Genomic DNA, 21,149 nt, shown 5'->3' on the forward strand with positions numbered 1-21,149 from the left:
CCCTTTCTCCATTTCTCATCCTTTTACACAGCCTTTGAAGCATACTAAACAATCAGTGGAAAAATATTCTTGGGATTGTGAGTCATGTTCCAGTGTTTCCTTTAAGTTTTACTAAGCGGTAATATGTTACTGTTCTTGAATTTGAGATATAAATTACTGTAGCTGTACTTGAATTCGAGATATAAACTACTGTAGAATGCTACCAAACGATTTCCTAAATTTGCTGATGAGGTCCTTAACTGATAAGACAATTTGCTCCATCAATGGTTAAATTTTCAAACACCTTTCTAAACATACTAAGCAGTGTTATACAGCTGTAATTCGTGATTTTACTTAATTTCTTCGGTACCAACCTTTCTTACATTCTTTCAAGTATGGTACACAAGCATACACCAGTTATTCTTACTCTCTCTCATAACATGATAATTACGTTTGTATTCAAAGCTTATTCTTTACTTATTCACCCTTTATATAAATAGTATTTTGCACAAAAAACCAAATGTATAAGCCTGAAACATTTGTCGTGGCTTGTCTGCTAAGAAACACGATGCAGTATTCACCAAAATACTTATATAGAATTAGGAAATTCACTAAAGGAAAAAGAGGAGTTTGTAATGATTATTATTATTCAGAAGATGAACCCTATTCATATGGAACAAGCCCACAGGTGCCACTGATTTGAAATTCAAGCTTTGACAGAATATGGTGCTCATTAGGAAGTAAGAGAAGGTAAAGGGACATACAGAAAGAAGAGATCTCACTTATTGAAAAGAAAAAATAAATTAATAAATCAATACAAAGATAAAATACTAAAATGCAAGACAAATAGAATTAGGGTAGTAATGAGACTGTAATGCCTAAATATATATCCAGCGTCGGTGGCCTTAGCCACTGCGATGCCAGTTTACAGAATTCAATCATATACTCACGGGAATTGTCCTTGGCGTCAACGTTTGCACCAGATTCGAGGAGGAGTTTCGTGATGTCTCGACCTCTCTCCTCGACTTTGTACAGGTCAGTGGGATCTTCAAAGATTGCACAGGGAAATATATTATTGCAGAAAATTTATATCATCAGAATTGTGACTGTAGTAAACATCTTTCATTGCTATCTTTCATTTCATTTGAAATTCATCCATGAGTGCACACAACAGCACACTGACCCACACACATGATCACAAAAACACGCACACACACTATAAATGTGTGTGTGTGTATATATATATGTATATATATATATATATATATATATATATATATATATATATATATATATATATATATATATATATATATATATATATATATATATATATATATATATGCATCACTCAACCTAACCCCCAACAAAAAAGTGAAATTTGAAATGATCAAGCAATATCACCAACATCAACTGAGGAAAGGAAAGAGTAGAGATGACTTAAGAGGTAATGACATTTAAATTACACCTCTGCTGTGGTCACTGCTATAGATACAAAACCACTGCACCCTTCAATATATTTTTCTTTATTAAATAACAAAATGGTGTCTGACCCTTTCAGTATGCTCAAAGATGTGAGCATTTAATTGGTATTGATATGTCACAGTACAATGTGTTTCAAGATTTATTTTGCAATTCAGATACCGTCAAATATTTTGAATTTTGTGGAAAATGAAAGTCAAATTCATTTCAGAACAGCAATCATCAATACTCTCTCAAAGTCAAAAGTATTTTTGCAAAGAAACACATTAAGGAAAATGTAAACTTCTCATTTTATACTTGTTTTAACATTGTCAGCAATTTTGTAGCCAGCCATGCAGATTTTTCAATTTAAGCTTGCACTCTTATTGAGCAGTTTTTTTTATATGAATGTCTATGAGAATAAATATTTTTTTATGCTAAGTACTGGAGGCCTTCTTAGTGATAGATTACTAACAAATAAAGGTTTCATTCTAGAGTAAAACCCTGGGTCCACACTGTAACTAAACGTCAAGTTTGATCAGAAAGTCACTGAGATAAGTCATGTTTTTAAAGCAATGAATAAGCCTCGCAAACTGACACAGGAAGAATCACCACAAAAGCAAAAGAGAGAGAGAGAGAGAGAGAGAGAGAGAGAGAGAGAGAGAGAGAAAACAGCTGAAGAGTGTCAGAGTCATTCCTCAGTCTGACTGTTGTCAGTGGCATTACTACCATAACCCTGATTTTCTATTTTCAAAATGGTATCCATAATTTCCAGATTTCCCCAGTTTTTCAAAATATTCCCTTGTTTACACAAAATTTCCCTGAATTTTCAAAATTCTCTCTTATTTCCAAAATAATTTCCCTGAATTTTCAAAATTTTCCTTTATTTCTAAATCATTTCCCCGATTTTTCAAAATTTTCTCTCATTTCCAACCAATTTCCCCATATTTTCATAATTTTCCCTTATTTCCAAAATAATTTTCCTGAATTTTCAAAATTTTCCCTTATTTCCAACACATTTTCTTGTTTCCAAACAGTGTCCCAATTTTTCAAAATTTTCCCTTATTTTCAAAAAGTTTCCCCAAATTTTCAAAAATTTCCCTTATGTCCAAAAAAATTCCCTGAACCTCTGTCTGAGATTATTTAAAAGACTACATAAAGATGTAAGTAATATCACCACAACTTCCCACAGGGTTGGAGTTACAGTAATAAAATAACATGAAATTTACCTATGGTCGCAGTATAAACGCTTGTGTTCCTCTGCGCATAAAACTTAATTATCTGAAATTCTTCACTGAAGGCAGCCTGATGCAGAGGGGTCTGCCCTGAAAGAAAGGTTTTTTGCTTTTATATATACAGTATTGTCACGAAGTGATCAAGTTCCTGGTTATTACACAAATAATAAGACCCAAAAAGTTACCTCACTTCAGCCAGACACTTGAAACCTCATAAAAAAAATATTAAGACTGAATACTCTAAAGGTACAGTGATCCCTTAAAACTTGCTTAACACTTGAAAATTCAATCTAAATTTATCAAGTTATGGGTGAGGTAACAACTGATAATCCATAAACAGACTAGGGGAAAAAGGGCATCACTCCAACAAATACTAAAATTGTTTCCCTGGTTCTATTTCACCTAGATAAGTATCAGGTGAACAAACAGATATATCACTTACCATGTACACACACACAAATATCTCTAATCACTGGTGGTCAAAATGAAACACTGTGCTTCTTGAAACTTTAAACAGATAAATTTATTTCTAAGTTCAAAAGTTATAGCAGAGTTCACAGTCTCAAAAAGATTCACTATTACTTGACAACAGTGTAAGATTAACGTATTTCTTAACCAAAATTAAGTCACAAAACTTTAATTTATCATGAAATTACTTTAATCAAGTAAAATTTAAACCAATAACTTTCACTCAAGTTTTAGATATAAATCTGAACATCTGCAATTGGCCCAAGTGTTCACTAAACCAATAATAAATGGGAGTCAATACAGGTATTCACTGAAATCTCAATAATAAGTATGCACTGAAATCTTAACAATGTAAATTAACACCAACAAAACTTTAAGTAATCACAAACACAAAACGTTGGGTAAATATTGTGAAAATTATAAACATTTCAACTTGTATGAGTAATATGAAAACACAAACACAAGAATGGAATATGCAAAAAATGGAAATATACCAACAGCAATTTCACTAAGATAAAATATGATTAAAGATTATATCAATCTCTCAAAAGATTACCTTCACTTTTCAAAAAAAGGCTAAACTCACATCTTTCTAAAACTTACTCAAAGATAACACTTCAATTTTCACCTAAGTACAATACAAGCAAATAAGCACATTACCTTACTCCTTTGGTAATATATAAACACAATGCTTGAAGAACACAAATATTTAAGGGCCATACACAAATATACATTTTGTGGGAGAGTTTTATAAAACTTATATATTTAGGGAGCAACCAATTTATACCCTTCTATGATTTGAGAGAGAGAGAGAGAGAGAGAGAGAGAGAGAGAGAGAGAGAGAGAGAGAGAGAGAGAGAGAGAGAGAGAGAGAATTTCATGTCTTTGAGATCTCGTAGTAGACTAACTCCATTAGTCCTGTAATATGGTTTTTATCCTCAAACTAAGTTGCCAATTAGCCACTTCAAATCTTAGAATAACTTGGGCCCCTTTCTCCCACATCCCAGAACACATAATACACAAAGAATACACAGAACACCTTATGTTAAAAACAGAACACTCAATACTGAATACTCACAGTATTCCAAGGCTCAGAAGAAACATGCCAGAGCTCTTATCTGTATGACTGACAGCATCCGCCCTTTAGGCTGGACACCTGGGTAAATAGAAATAAATTTGCGGACGATCTGGCTCAAAAAGTCCTGTCAACTTGTCAGACTATCTCTCCTCCCTTTTCCTTCTCCTCAGATTACGGAACATACAATAAGGCATAGAGAAAATTAAGTACAGAACAGGCCCACAGAATAAAGATGTAACAAGCGTTCGGCCGAGAACTGTCATCTCGTCAAGATAAGCAAAGTGGCCCTTCGAATGCGATCTCCCTTTGGTCAAAAACAGATGGGTACAAAGGAAATGGTTATCTGATAATGTTTCCAGAACATCTCTCTCTCTCTCTCTCCAGCATTTAAACTAACTTCCACAAACACAGTGTGTTAAAACATGAATGATTATACATTATAATCTCATATAATATATATATATATATATATATATATATATATATATATATATAATATATACCGGCAGTCCCCGGTTATCAGCGATCTTTTTTTTTGGGCGCTTGTCTAGCGACGATAATCGGCAACTTTTAGCCCCAATATGAACCGATCTCTGCTTATTGACACCGATAATTGGGTATTGGCACCTATACATACCTAACAGAGGCGCTAACCGAAAATCGGCAATTTTTGCTTATCGTCACGCAGTTGGAAAGGAACCCCCGCCAATAACCAGGGACTGCTTGTGTGTGTGTGTGTGTATATATATATATATATATATATATATATATATATATATATATATATATATATATATATATATATATATATATATATATATATATATATATATATATATAAAGGGGAGAGAGAGAGAGAGAGAAAGAGAGATACTGAAAAAGCAGTTGATGTGCAATTTATCTATTCCATTCTAACAACAATTCAGTACTGAATCTAAAACAAAAAATGGGCAAACATCTATGATATTCATGTTTTTCTTCCATTTTTACTCTCCCCCTCACTTGTAGACAGTCCTTTGTTTATTTCATGTATTCCTTTGCACTGAACAAATTTTCCTTACGCATTGAACGTCTCCAGTTTTGCATTGTGACGATAAGAGTGACAGCGTTTGGTTGAATTTAATCAAATGATTTCTACTTCTTTTTCCTTTCAACCTTTCTCTTTTAATTATGAGATTATTCCGTCTTTCCTTGCCTCAATTCTCTGCTATTGCCAGCTATTCTCTTTTCACCATCGTTAATGAAAGCACATGAGACTAGGCTAGCAAAATGAAAGGATAAAAGATGTTTACAAGACTCATACTCGGTAGGCCTACTTACCAAGCTCGTTTGCAATGTTTGGATCAGCTCCTCCACTGAGCAGTGCCTTGGAAGCATTCACATGCTGCCCGTTGACCGCTAGGAACAGAGGTGTCGTTTCTGAAAATGATGTTTTTCTAAAGATGTAGAAGGCTCTTGCACTCGCGAATGAGATGCAAGCTTTTCAAATTTGATTTCTCAAGTCATGGAGATGCATTGCCACCTGATCTCAAACTGGCATTGACACGGAAAGCAATATCCTATTTATTGATGTCCTTTCTGCAAACTACCACTCAAAGTACTTTTATAGTACCAACATTATTCAAAGTTTCTCTTTTTGTATCAAACATTCTGTGATAACCCTTTCTCCATTTCTCATCCTTTCACACAGCATTCGAAGCATACTAAACAATCATGTGGAAAAATATTCCCAGGGTTGTGAGTCATATTCTAGAGTTTCCTTCAAGTTATACAATGTACCAATACGTTACTTGAATTCGATATAAATTACTACATAATGCAATCAAACAACTTCCTAAATTTGCTGATGAAGCCCTTAACTGATAATACAACTTGCTCTGTCAATGATTAAATTTTCGAACACATCTCTATACATACTAAGCATTGATAGCTGACCTATTTAGTGATTTTACATACTTTCTCCCGTACCAATCTTTCTTACATTCTTCCAAGAATACAGTAAATCTCCGTATTCGCAGGGGATGCGTATCACACTCCCCCGTGAATAGCTAAAATCTTCGCATACTTAAAATCCCTCTAAAAACATTTAGAACTGCCTATTTTGATAGTTAAAACACAAAAAAAAAATCTAAAAAATGCTTATACCCGAGTATTTTAATAGTTTTATCACAGAAAGTGCATTTAGTCATGAAAATTATATGAAAATACAGTAATTCGTGAATATTTCTCAGTGAAAAATACTGTGAATGGGTGAATTTTCTGCAAATAATGTGCAAATATGTTCCACATAGAAATCCGCAAATAGGTGAATCTGTGAATCATGAGACCGCGAATACGGGGGGGTTTACTGTAATATGCAAGCACTGACCAATGATTCTTACCCTCTCTCTTATCTTGATAATTATATTTCTGTTTGAATCACATTCTTTACTCATTCATCCTTTATATAAATAGTGTGTCCCTGTTTTGACAAACTGGTGTGTCCCATTTTTTTAAGTTTTGAGTTTTCCAGCCAAAGTGTCTTAGTTTTTGTTACTCTACAATATCTCAAAAACTTCAGCTGTCCGTGCTGTCATATTTTCAAACCAAATAGCTTCAAAGGATGAGCTAATTAGAAGCTCTGCATAATATCCAAATCTTTGAAGCCAAATTTCTCAGAATGGAGAAATAATGGCATATGACAGTTTGTCAAGCTAGGGACGAGAATTTCCTACAAAAAACCAAACGTATAAGCCTGAAACGTCTGTCATGGCTTTTCTGTTAAGAAACACAATGCTGTATTCACCAACATACCTACAAAATCAGGAAATTCACTATAGGGCAAAAGAGGAGTTTGTCTTGAGACTGTAATAAGCCTAAATATATATATCCAGCATCTTTGACCTCAGCCATTGCAATGCCAGTTTACAGAACTCAATCAGATACTCACGGGAATTGTCCTTGGCATCGACGTTTGCACCAGATTCAAGGAGGAGTTTCATGATGTCGACTAGACCATTATGCGCAGCGTTATGCAGGGCTGTGCGACCTTCAGGGATTGCACAGGGAAAGTAGATTACGGTGTGAAATGTTTCTCTGGTGATATATATCAGAATTGTGACTGAAGTAAACATCATTCATCGCTTTCTTTCATTTCATTTGGGATTCATCCACAAGCCCTTGCAAGCATGCAGTGACACATGCACACACATATACAGTACATCACCTGCGAATCGCGGGGGTTGACTGTACTGTAATGTTCTAGTGTTTCCTTCAAGTTATATTATGTACTATTACTTTACTGGTATTGGGAATATACATTACTCGTTTCTGTTATAACACTTTCAAATGATTTACTAAATTTGCCGATGAGACCCTAACTGATAATTACAACTTGCTCTATCAGTGACTGAACTTTCAAATGCCTTTCTAAACATACTAGGCAATGTTATATAGCCTTAATTTATGATTTTACTTACTTTCTTTAGTACCAACCTTTCTTACATTCTTTCAAGTATAGTATGCAAGCATTCACCAGTTATTCTTAACCCTTCTCGTAACTTGATAATTACGTTTGTGTTCAAAGCATATTCTTTACTTATTCACCCTTTATATAAATAGTATTTCCCACAAAAACCCAAATATATAAACCTGAAACATTTTTTATGGCTTGTCTGCTAAGAAACTTGATGCAGTATTCACCAAAATACTTATACAGTGCTCAGGAAATTCACTAAAAGGCAGAAGAAGAGTTTGTAATGATAATTGTTCAGGAGATGAAGCCTATTCATATGGAACAAGCCCACAGGGGCCACTGACTTGAAATTCAAGCTTCCAAAGAATATGGTGCTCATTTGGAAGTAAGAGAAGGTAAAGAGAAATACACAAAGGGGAGATCTAACTTATTAGAAAGAAAAATTAAAGAAATCAATAAATAGATAAAAATGTATTAAAATGCAAGGAGAATAGGATTAGGATAGTAATAAGAATGCAATAAGTCTAAATATATATCCAGCATCAATGGCCTCAGCCACTGCAGTGCCAGTTTACAGAATTCAATCAGATACTCACGGAAATTGTCCTTGGCGTTGACATTTGCACCAGATTCGAGGAGGAGTTTCACGATATCTCCTCGACCTTCCTCAGCGGCTTCGTGCAGGGCAGTGCGACCTTCAGAGACTGCACGGGGAAATATATTATGGTGGAAAATGCTTCTCTTGAGATATATATCATCAGAATTGTGACTGCAGTAAACATCATTCATAGCTTTCTTTCATTTCATTTGAGACTCATCCATGAGCTCATGCAATGAAGAGTGCACACACATACATAGCCTTTATATATTATATAAAATTTATTACTTGCACAGTTGTTCTGTACATTAATACAATTAATAACAGGGCCTCAAATAAACAGGATGGTTTCTACCAGAGATATTTATTCAGGAAAAAGTTATAAGCTTGTAACTCTTTCTAAATACATATCTCTGCTAGATACCACCCTTTTAAATGAGGCCCTGTTATTAAGACATATATGTATATAAAAATAAATTCTATAATATATATATATATGTAAGGCAGTCCCCGGATTACGACAGGGGTTCCGTTTTTATGCTGCGTCATAAACCGAAAAATTGTCAAAAATCGTCAAAAATCCTAGTTTTTTCAAAAAAAAAAAAAAAAAAATTTATTATTCTGCCGTTTTAGGGCCATAATTCTTCCGTCGGATCGGTGTATGACACGTTGTAACCCCGGAACATGCATCGTAAACTGGGAAATAATTTCTGATGAATATATTTGAAAAGCGTCGTAACCTCGGAACGTCATAAGCCAGACCCGTCGTAAACCGGGGACTGCCTGTATGTATGTATGTATATATATCAGAATCAGACAATGTTCCACAAGCATCAACAAAGTTGTTAAATTGTATCAAAAAGATTTTGAACTCTAAATTGTTAGCTGATTTGCCATCAAATTCCTTGTAGGCCAGTTTAGGCAACTCACCAGCCACTACAGGCTTGCTCGGGCTACCATTTGTTTGCAAACTCTTGAATTATTGGTTTAACTCATCTAATCTACCTAGAACTAGATCATAATAATCCACCTGTTGAGTTATTTCACTTAATTTACTAGGATCATCTCTATCATCATCATAGCTGACAAACAGATCCACAATTTGATGCAAAAAGCTGATTTTCAACTCATCTCCTGAAAGGGCAGCAGGTTTCCCCAAGACAACAGTGATGCAGGGCTTATAACTTGCCCGCTTTTTGATGAGGGGAGTAAGAAGTTCAGACAATGTACTCATATTGACAAAGTACTTACCCTCACAAGGCATTTACAAAAGTTATAGGCTATGATGCATGAGAAGCTCCAACCCAAGTAAAATTCAATATTTAGGACAAAAAATAATATTCACGAAGGATGAAGCAAACACAGCCTATACTAGATGTGAAACTCATTGAATAGGTTAGGGCAGGTTAACTGAATAGGGTGAAATGTTGAATGCATAGGCTAGGCTTGGCTAAGCTAAACTAATTGATTAGGGTGAATGTTGAATGCACAGACTAGGGCAGGCTAAGCTAAGCTAATTGAAATAGGATGTAAGTTGAATGCATAGGCTACGGTAGGCTAAGCTATGCTAATTGAAATAAGGTGAATGTTGAATGCATAGGCTAGGCTAGGATAATTGAAATAGGGCAAACGTTGAATGCACAGGCTAGGGTAGGCTAAATTAAGCTAACTGAATAGGGAGAATGTTGAATGCACAGGCTAGGTAGGCTAAATTGGCTAACTGAATAGGGAGAATGTTGAAAAGCAGGGACGAATGCTGAATGCTGAACGCATAGGCTAGGGTAGGCTAAGGTTAGCTAATTGGGTAATTCTATATATTAGCTCTGCGCCTGTTTTTACCTTTTCAACCGGTTTTTTCTACACTTTTAGGGGTTCTGATGCTGGTGGTGCATCTGTTCGTTGTCGGCCAAATGGAATGTCCCTTCGCCGTGTTTAGTTACTGGCCCCGGGGGGGGGTTGGGTACCCATACGTTAACAAGTTATTGCACTTGCCGGACGGGATACGAACTGTTCGGAACAGACGTAACAGTGCTCTGTCTTGTGAAGATCGCCTATGGAAACCCCTTGTTGGATGGACTTCAGGGGTTAATTGCAAGTTAATTACACTCGAGTGCCAAAAATTAAAGGTAAATTCATAATTAGCGACAAATAACTGTAGAAAAGTTAAGTTAGAAGGCAGTCGCCGCCGCGGACCTACAATACAGTTCTACCCCGCTAATTGAATAGGGTGAATGTTGAATGCACAAACTAGTCTGGGATAATTGAAATAGGGTGAATGTTGGATGCATAGGCTTGGCTAGGATAACTGAAATAAGGTGAACGCGAGAATTTTAACTCGACGCGTCGCAAAAGTACCAAACATTCTAGGGAGATATAATGACTATCTTGGAAAATATAATTACTGTTTTATTTCTACGACGGGAGAAAGTCACAGTTCTTCCATATGTACTGCAGTACATGGCCCATCAACCTTTCTAGAGGCTTCCAAAAGTGCAGCTCGTTGCACGAAGCTCGGAAAATTTTGTGATCCCTTTTGGAGTTCAAAAGGGGGCCGAGCGCTAGTAGTAGTAGTTTGCTCGGAGCTTTGCCTTTCTTACGGCTCCTCTTTGAATTTACCTCGATGGAAGGACACAACAGTACTACAGAACATTGGAAGAACTAAATAAAAAGGATTAATACGTGCAAAATAAAAGGAACTGATTTATAACGTTAGTAAACAAATATCAATGAGGTAAGAATCGTAAATTTAAATCTGATACTAATCGTGTATGAAAATGCTCACACTATCCTTACTCAATTTACGTATGGGGCCTCCCAAGAAATGAAATTTGAAATGATCAAGCAATCTAACTAACGTCAGCCGAGGAAAGGAAAGAATAGAGATGAATTAGGAGGTAATGCCATTTACGTTATGTTATACCTCTGCTGTGGCCATTGCTGAAGGTACAAACCCACTACAGCCTTCAAAATATATATTTTATATATATATATTTTTTTTATCAAATAACAAAATGGTGTCTACCCTTTCAGTATGCTCAAACAAGTCAGCATTTTATTGGTACTGAAATTTTCACAGTACGATGTGTTTTAAGATATATGCTGGAGTTCAGGTACTGTCGCATATTTTAAAGTATATGTGTAGATTCATTTCAGAATCTTCTTCTTTCGACCCACTGTACAGCAAGGTCGGCAGCTCGAGTCAACTTTCTCTGTCTATTTCTATTCCTTGCATCTTCTTCCCCCCGTCCCACCTCTCCCATATCCCTCCTCAAAAGTATTTTTACGAAGAAACACAGTAAGTAAAATATACTCTTCTCATTTCATACACGTTATTATAACATTTTCAGCAATTTAGTAGCCACCAATGCAAATTTTTCAGTTTAAACATGCACCCTTATCAAGCAGTTACGTCAATGAGAATGAAAATGTTACTTTTTATGCTAAGTATTAGAGGTCTTCTTAGTTGATAGATTACTAAAAAATCAATGTTTGTGCATAAGAGGTTTAATTCTGGATGAAACTTTGATTCAACGTTGTAACTAAACATAAAGCTTGATCAGAAAGTCATTGGGATAGTCATGTTTTGAAAGCAATGATTGAGCCTCAGAAAATCGATACAGGACGAAGCAACACAAACGCAGGAGAGAGAGAGAGAGAGAGAGAGAGAGAGAGAGAGAGAGAGAGAGAGAGAGAGAGAGAGAGAGAGAGAGAGAGAGAGAGAGAGAGAGAGAGAGAGAGAGAGAAAACAGCTGAAGAGAGTCAGAGTCATTTTGAAGAGGATCTTCTTTATTACTTAGATGTCCTCGATTGTTAATTTCCATGAATTTTTAGAGAATTTTCGTCCTTTTCTGAAAGATTTCCCCTGGTTCGTAGATTTTTTCAGTTCAAATCAATCATCTTTTAGACGAAACACGAACTTATTTTTAAAAACTGAAAACTTTATAAGTAAAATAAAAAAAATATCAGAAATTACATCAGCCTATCTTCACACGAATAAGTTAGTCTCCCCGATTATACAAACTCTAATAATGATAGTTTTCATGGTTTTATGTTTAAGATCTACTGTCCTTTCTTGCTTTTTTTGCTCCTGCAGTGTCTGTCTTGAAAGGGAAGTTTTAAGATAAAAGGAAAAATACTTGATACAGTAAAATCGAAATAGTGCATAAGAACATCATATTCACGTCTAGTGCAACATGATCCTTCTTACTCAAAGTTGGAAGAAGAAGAAATTAAGACCAAAACGGGTCGTGAAATATTACAATAATAGGCTAATATTTCTAATAAAAGCGCGTATGTACGATTTGAATATATCACAACTTAGTCAGCGAGTATAGCGTTGGAGTCAAGAACTTTTAGTCTGCGAGTATAGCACTTGAGCCAAAAATATTTGAGGAAAGAGTATGAACATGACTAATGTTGAGATGATAGATCTCATCTTACCTGAGCTGACCTTGGCTTCAGTGTTTGGGTTGGACCCTAAAATATCTCTGAATCGTTCTGGAGTTTCTTCCATCTTGATGGCTCGATGCAATGGGGTTTCTCCTGCAAATGATAAAGATAGGGATGCTCCAACTAATTCTTGACTTTATTTGGCATGATGACATTGTTCAGTTTTGGTTCACTGCGGTTCGCGCAAAAAGGGGACAGTCTTTCCAAATTTACTTTTTGCTCTTTTCTTTTTAAGTAGGTTTTCTCACGTGAATGCTCACAGAGTAAATTATCACATTTCATATTCTCGTCTTGATGTTAAACATCACGAACGGTAAATGCAACAGATGCGAAGAGCATATGCAAAAAAAAAAATTATTTCCAAACTAAAATGAAAGTGATAAAGATGGCCTTTATAAAGTAGAAAGGTCTGGCAATCATGAAAGGATCCAGGGGTGGAGTGCTACAATAATTCTTCCTTTTGTGGTATAGCCTAAAACAACCTCTGAATTTTGAACAGACACATTGTAAAGTTACCCACTTTTTAAAGTGAGTCCCTCTGCTTGTCTTTCACATTGCATACACAGCACCATTTCCTTTGTCCAAAATAATCTTCAGGTTTTTTGCATGCATGGACAGGTCCCGGGGAGAGGTGCTGAGCTTTCTTACTAGTGACGCAGAAGCATCCACCTCCCCTCCCTCCGGAGGCCAGAGGGCCGGGATCAGAAGAGCCACCGGACGAAGTGCCAGTCACAGGAATTTCAAGAGGCACAGTTGGGGAACTTCGTAGTCCCATGCGGCCATTTATAGGGGTTGAAATTTAGGAGAGCCCTTTATGCTCCCATGGAACTTCAGGATGAATGGCGGTTCCTAGTTTTCTGTAGAATACACTTATTGTGCCAGCATTGTCTGTCCGTCCGCACTTTTTTCTGTCCGCCCTCAGATCTCAAAAACTGCTGAGGTTAGAGGGCTGCAAATTGGTATGTTGATCATATACCCTCAAATCATCAAACATGCCAAATTGCAGCCCTCTAGCCTCAGTAATTTTTAATTTTATTTAAGGTTAAAGTTAGCCATGATCATGCTTCTGGCAACGATATAGGATAGGCCATCACCGGCCCGCGGTTATAGTTTCATGGGCCACGGCTCATACCTCATTATACCAAGACCACCGAAAGATAGATCTATTTTCGGTGGCCTTGATTATACACTGTAGCGGCTGTATAGAATGCTAGATTGCACCGAAGAAACTTCAGTGCATGTTTTACTTGTTTAAAATTTATTTTTATTTTTTATCTTTTTCAGTATGCATTTGTGACAGAGAGGTCTATAGCAACAAAGGTTGGAATTTATAAATGGCCAATTGAACAGACTCTCCTTTATGGAAGTAAAGTGTGGATGACAGCTGTAAACGACAAAAAAATTGAAGCAGTTGAGCTGAACTCAATGGGGTATATGTGGTATGACAATAACTAAGAGGTATTATGGAGGTGCGGAGTAGTAAAAAGGTTAGCGAATGTGAAAGGACTGGTAAGAGTGACCTGAGATGGTTTGCTCACGTGGAAAGAATGGAGGACGAAAGGTTGGTGGAAGGAGTGACATAAAAAGTAATGAACAGAGTGTGCAGTGGATGGTGTGGTTTTTGTCTATGTGTATGGAAGGGTTAAAACACACACACACACACACACACACACACACACATATATATATATATATATATATATATATATATATATATATATATATATATATATATATATATATATATATATATATATATATATAACTTTTAATTCTGAGAAACATTCTCTGGAGTGGCAAGAGACAGACTATCAAGGGATTGCCCCATAAGGATTTGGCCCAGAGTCACAAGCCGAGGGTTCTGGCCCCTGGATTCTATGAGCTGAGTCCCATGGGTACCAGTGCCCAGGTCATCCCTTGCCCAGGGTACTGAACTCCAGGGACGTCATCGCCATCCTCTTCACATCCAACCCCTCCAGAAGAAACAATGAAAAATATTCTATGCAATGCGATTGCTCTCGGATTGAGATGCTTGTATTATTGTATGTTTTTTATTTATATATTGTCTGGGTGAAGTGATTCCTTAGGGGAAAAATAAATATTCAGTTTTATCTCTCTCGAGCGAAGCAACACAGTGCAAACACCATGAATACTTAATTACTTCAGTTTTGAAGGGAGATAGGTTTGAAACCTCCAAATGTCTTTCAATACTGAGCAATTAAACTGCAAAAAACGATGGATGCCATGGTTTTAATTATATTTTTCTCTCGTAACATCCCTGTTACTTTTAAAGATCGTACTTGAATAACAAACGAAGATGTTACCATCTTAGGAAATCAATACACAGCTGATTTTCGTAGCTACAGTTCCTCTTGCTTTTCTGTGAATGATTTCAACACAACACCGGGACCAACAACTGGACACGAAGATGCATTGTTTTGAAGGGTAATATCATAGTTATATCTTGGAAAATTCATTGCAGATTTTAGCATCTGACTTATTTTTATCAGAAGCTCAGAAAACTATTGAAAGACTAACTGATTTTAGCATTTGACCCTTTTATTAGAAACTATCAAAACTATTGAAAGACTAACTGATTTAGCATTTGGCTCATTTTTATTGGAAGCTAAGAAAACTATTGAAAGACTAACTGATTTAGCTTTTGACTCATTTTCATTAGAAGCTAAGAAAACTATTGAAAGACTAATTTAGCATTTGACTCATTTTTATTAGAAGCTAAGAAAACTATTGAAAGACTAACTGATTTAGCATTTGACTCATTTTTTATCAGAAGCTAAGAAAACTATTAAAGACTAACTGATTTTAGCATTTGACTCATTTTTATTAGAAGCTAAGAAAACTATTGAAAGACTAACTGATTTAGCATTTGACTCATTTTTCTTAGAAGCTAAGAAAACTATTGAAAGACTAACTGATTTAGCATTTGACTCATTTTTATTAGAAGCTAAGAAAACTATTGAAAGACTAACTGATTTAGCATTTGACTCATTTTTATTAGAAGCTAAGAAAACTATTGAAAGACTAACTGATTTAGCATTTGACTCATTTTTATTAGAAGCTAAGAAAACTATTGAAAGACTAACTGATTTAGCATTTGACTCATTTTCATTAGAAGCTAAGAAAACTATTGAAAGACTAATTTAGCATTTGACTCATTTTTATTAGAAGCTAAGAAAACTATTGAAAGACTAACTGATTTAGCATTTGACTCATTTTTTATCAGAAGCTAAGAAAACTATTAAAGACTAACTGATTTTAGCGTTTGACTCATTTTTATTAGAAGCTAAGAAAACTACTGAAAGACTAATTTAGTTAGCATTTGACTCATTTTTATTAGAAGCTAAGAAAACTATTGAAAGGTTAACTGATTTAGTGTTTGACTCATTTTTATTAGAAGCTAAGAAAACTATTGAAAGACTAACTGATTTAGCATTTGACTCATTTTTATTAGAAGCTAAGAAAACTATTGAAAAACTAACTGATTTAGCATTTGACTCATTTTTCTTAGAAGCTAAGAAAACTATTGAAAGACTAACTGATTTAGCATTTGACTCATTTTTATTAGAAGCTAAGAAAACTATTGAAAGACTAACTGATTTAGCATTTGACTCATTTTTATTAGAAACTAAGAAAACTAATGAAAGACTAATTTAGTTAGCATTTGACTCATTTTTATTAGAAGCTAAGAAAACTATTGAAAGGTTAACTGATTTAGTATTTGACTCATTTTTTTATTAGAAGCTAAGAAAACTATTGAAAGATTAACTGATTTTAGCATTTGACTCATTTTTATTAGAAGCTAAGAAAACTATTGAAAGACTAACTGATTTAGCATTTGACTCATTTTTATTAGAAGCTAAGAAAAATGTTGAAAGACTAACTGATTTAGCTTTTGACTCTTTTTTATTAGAAGCTAAGAAAACTATTGAAAGACTAACTGATTTAGCATTTGACTCATTTTTATTAGAAGATAAGAAAACTATTGAAAGACTAACTGATTTAGCTTTTGACTCATTTTTATTAGAAGCCAAGAAAACTATTGAAAGACTAACTGATTTAGCTTTTGACTCATTTTTATTAGAAGCCAAGAAAACTATTGAAAGACTAACTGATTTAGCTTTTGACTCATTTTTTATTAGAAGCCAAGAAAACTATTGAAAGACTAACTGATTTAGCTTTTGACTCTTTTTTATTAGAAGCTAAGAAAACTATTGAAAGACTAACTGATTTAGCATTTGACTCATTTTTATTAGAAGATAAGAAAAATGTTGAAAGACTAACTAATTTAGCTTTTGACTCATTTTTATTAGAAGCTAAGAAAACTATTGAAAGGCTAACTGATTTAGCTATTTGACTCATTTTTATTAGAAGCTAAGAAAACTATTAAAGACTAACTGATTTAACATTTGACTTATTTTTATCAGAAGCTAAGAAAAGTATTGAAAGACTAACTGATTCAGCATTTGACTCATTTTTATAAGAAGCTAAGAAAACTATTGAAAGACTAACTGATTCAGCATTTGACTCATTTTTATAAGAAGAAAACTATTAAAGACTAACTGATTTAACATTTGAAAATTTTTATTAGAAGCTAAGAAAACTATTGAAAGACTAACTAATTTAGCATTTGACTAATTTTTATTAGAAGCTAAGAAAATAAGCTAAGAAAAATGTTGAAAGACTAACTGATTTAGCTTTTGACTTCATTTTTTATTAGAAGATAAGAAAACTATTGAAAGACTAACTGATTTAGCATTTGACTAATTTTTATTAAAAGCTAAGAAAAATGTTGAAAGACTAACTGATTTAGCTTTTGATTCGTTTTTATTAGAAGATAAGAAAACTATTGAAAGACTAACTTATTTAGCATTTGACTCATGTTTATAAGAAGCTAAGAAAATAAGAAGCTAAGAAAACTATTGAAAGACTAACTGATTTAGCATTTGACTCATTTTTATTAGAAGCTAAGAAAATAAGAAGCTAAGAAAACTATTGAAAGACTAACTGATTCAGCATTTGACTCATTTTTATTAGACGCTAAGAAAATAAGAAGCTAAGAAAACTATTGAAAGACTAACTGATTCAGCATTTGACTCATTTTTATTAGAAGCTAAGAAAACTATTGAAAGACTAACTGATTCAGCATTTGACTCATTTTTATTAGAAGCAATCAAAACTGTTGAAGAACTAACTTTGATCTGAAGTAGATGATGCTATCTTTGGCAGGACAATATGTAGGGCACACAACTGTAGGAAAAAGATGAAGGTCATTGTAAGCATGCGAAGGCGGGTTGGCTGCTTGCGGGTTAGAGTCCTGGTAGGTCAGGCGGGTCAGAGCGTGGTCGAGGTCAGATCTGGTCACGCCGCTGGGACATTTTGACTCCAGTGGGAAGGACCTTACAAGAAAAAACAGCAAAAAAAAATATGTTATTAGCGTGGTAAAGTAGTTCCCCTATTCATTTATTTACTTATTTGTTTTTGTCCTTTTCCTCATTCATCTTTCCCACCTGCCAAATAACGCATGAAAATGAAAGTGCAAAAATGGCTGCGTATCCCTTTGACCCTAGAAATTCTGTCATAACCCCGGTGGGATCCATGGGCCCCGTGTTGAGAGCCACCAGAGGTGGGGGTGGTGATGAGGCTAGCCTATAAAAACACCTCACTCCAGCACCCTTGTTTTGGCTCCCCGCCAAGAGTGCTTCTCTAAAATTCTAGTCAGATTTACGAAGTGAGCTTAATTACTCCTGTGAACATTGTGTAAATATCACTAAGGAATAATGAAATCCAGATAAATACATAACTAATATTTCTATGGCAACATGAATGCGTGTGTGTGCGCGCGTTACGCGTATCCTTTTCTCTAACAACGCTTTTTTTTTCCCTCAGCAGGAAAGGTGGTTCGTTAGGGTGCTAGACCCATACCCTTCGTTACTTTGCCTGTGATCCAGCATATATGACCGACTGCCCGGTACATAATAGAGAGAGAGAGAGAGAGAGAGAGAGAGAGAGAGAGAGAGAGAGAGAGAGAGAGAGAGAGAGAGAGAGAGCTAGCAAGTTGCGTCATTAGTTTTACCAGTCGACAAACGCCCATAAGGATTCCACTAAACGTAGTATCGTTCGCTGATAAATTCGCTGTAATTTCTTGTCACATACTCGGCAGAGTCTTGACCGAATGAATAATGGCTTGTAAACGTCTCTGGTTACCACTGCCTGACAGGAGCACAAACTTTCAACATACCTTTCATTATGCCGGTAGGCCTAATTGTCCATTTGAGCAACACCCACTATGCATTCAAGGTATCAGGTCATTTTTTCTGAAAGACTTAAAAGGTTTCCATCACTTACTTTTCTCGGGATATAATGTGCTTTTCCTGTTACGACGGAGATTTCTTTTTCATTCTGAATCTGCGGCATGCGTAGCATACTGAATATATACTATATCTTCTTCATGTATTCCTTCTGCACTTCAGTTAGTATAGTAGGGTGTTCAGTTACCTACTTTGATTAATACATTGATATATATATATATATATATATATATATATATATATATATATATATATATAGAGAGAGAGAGAGAGAGAGAGAGAGAGAGAGAGAGAGAGAGAGAGAGAGAGAGAGAGAGAGAGAGAATGGTATGCATCTGGCAAGCTGGATTAGGAAATAATTTTCATCTTGAATTTCGCAGCAAACTGGTTGAACCGCTTTCTGTCAGTTTCCTCAGAGGTCGCTAAAATCTTGTACTCCCTTGGCCTTCACAGGTACGTTACGTTCTCTTTCAAAAAGAAAGTTTTCTTTTTCCGCATCTTTTAAATTATTTGAGTCATTTTAAGGGATCAAAATCCTTGTTATGTTTTGCCAAAAGCTGACCTTATACATGGTAGTCTTGCTTTGACAAAGAGCTTTGTGGAGGTTTCAAAGGCGCCTGCGTCTGTGTGAAGCGGCTAGTGAGCGTAGCCGTGTTGTTTAAGAAAATCAGACAAGATACAATAACTCTCTCTCTCTCTCTCTCCCGTGCGGGATTTAACATATAATTAATATCTGGAAAAACGTTCTCTGTCTGTTTATATGTGGCAGAATTACATAATGTTCATCTCATCTCCGATGATGAATGGAGTTCCAACTAATGACTAAAGATACCCTGCTATTATTCTTGCTCATAAAGTCGAACTTGACAAGATCGAAGAGAGAGAGAGAGAAAAAAAAAAAACTTTTGTAGGTGTCAAGACACGACTCTGAAAATCAGATTTCGAAATGAGACGTTTTCTATCAGAACTATCTAAGATCCTGCTTTGGCGACTTCAGAGTTTAGCAGTCTTTTAGGAAAATAATAAAAACGTTTTATGTCTAAATTTTGACTTAAGCGCATAAATTTCACGCTTAAATATATGCAGCTAATATGAACTCGCCATTTATAAAGGAATTGGACTCACTCGTCCGACTGTCTTACCTTCAGACTGAATTTCAGCCGAGAGAGAAGAGAAAGTAGAGATACATCCGACCAGCACTAGAACACACTTGCGCTAACACCAAAGTTCACTTCTAGACTAATGGGCTCCTGCTGAATGACCCGACTCCTTCTTTGACCAAAGAAATGCCTTACCTGGTCAGACCTATTATGGGAGGCACTGATTCAGGCATGGATGCCCTTTGCAGCTGTGACGTCGGTCTACGCATTCCCTTACCGAGGACTCTTTAGGGGCCGTTCAACCTGATCGGTTATGACTTACTTTGAGTCTATGACCTTTTTTCTCATTCTGGATTTCCGCTCCTTTCTAATTAAAAGGATAATGAGTAAGCTTGCTTATTGTCGTTGTTACCTGACAAACTTCTTCCTTGGTAAATCCACTGAGCTACAGAGAATAAAATGAAAGGAAGCATAGGCCTACTGATGTCACAATGTTACCCAGAGAATAAACTGCGTACTTGTGAAGATTTGATAATACTTTAAACCATCGCCAGCATTCACTATAACTTTGTTGCCCTATGCCTCTGCTTATGACTGCATCTTTTTATGCTTTTTTTTAAATAATGAATCTATTTACTTATCTTTTTACTTACTTTATTTTTTATTTCTTCACTTACTGGCTCTCGGCTTTCCGTTCAATGACAGCCTTAGTCAAAAAGACGTTAAAACATTATTATCATCTCTGCTCTTATTCGAAATTATTATTGGTTCCTCGTGTTCTTCTAAGGTGAAGGAAGAGGATTATCATTAGTTTCGGTGGAAAGCAGAGACGAGGACTGTGAAATGACCGAGGGAAATTTGAAATGCAGAAAGTGGGGATCACAACTGGATCCCAGTTCTAGCATTCACCTTTCAGTTGTTTTATAACAACAAACCCTAGTATTATTTGCTTCCAGTTTTCTTTAAAGATCTGATTGGACAAGTTTTAAAAATAAATA

General features: G+C 35.4%; 1 protein-coding gene across 11 annotated transcripts in view; it reads right to left on the reverse strand.

The window, feature by feature from the left end:
* The window catches only part of LOC136825299 (adhesion G protein-coupled receptor L1-like), a 41,187-nt gene extending 20,847 nt beyond the window's left edge, over positions 1-20,340 (reverse strand). For 2 of the 11 annotated variants that reach the window (XM_067081408.1, XM_067081407.1), the window contains exons 1-8: positions 20,194-20,321; positions 17,936-18,139; positions 12,714-12,815; positions 8,272-8,379; positions 7,151-7,249; positions 5,542-5,640; positions 2,670-2,765; positions 930-1,025 (exon numbers count right to left, since the gene is read on the reverse strand). In XM_067081408.1, the coding sequence (XP_066937509.1) occupies positions 930-1,025; positions 2,670-2,765; positions 5,542-5,640; positions 7,151-7,249; positions 8,272-8,379; positions 12,714-12,815; positions 17,936-18,023 (688 nt within the window). In that variant the 5' untranslated portion in view covers positions 18,024-18,139; positions 20,194-20,321. Of the gene's footprint in view, positions 1-929; positions 1,026-2,669; positions 2,766-5,541; positions 5,641-7,150; positions 7,250-8,271; positions 8,380-10,112; positions 10,335-10,675; positions 10,881-12,713; positions 12,816-17,935; positions 18,140-20,193 lie in introns of those variants that run through there. The other 9 variants (XM_067081419.1, XM_067081409.1, XM_067081410.1 and 6 more) reach the window with 9 other exon arrangements.
* Between the last annotated feature and the right edge of the window lie 809 nt (positions 20,341-21,149).

Source organism: Macrobrachium rosenbergii, chromosome 37, assembly GCF_040412425.1.
Source record: "Macrobrachium rosenbergii isolate ZJJX-2024 chromosome 37, ASM4041242v1, whole genome shotgun sequence".
NCBI classification, from domain to species: domain Eukaryota; kingdom Metazoa; phylum Arthropoda; class Malacostraca; order Decapoda; family Palaemonidae; genus Macrobrachium; species Macrobrachium rosenbergii.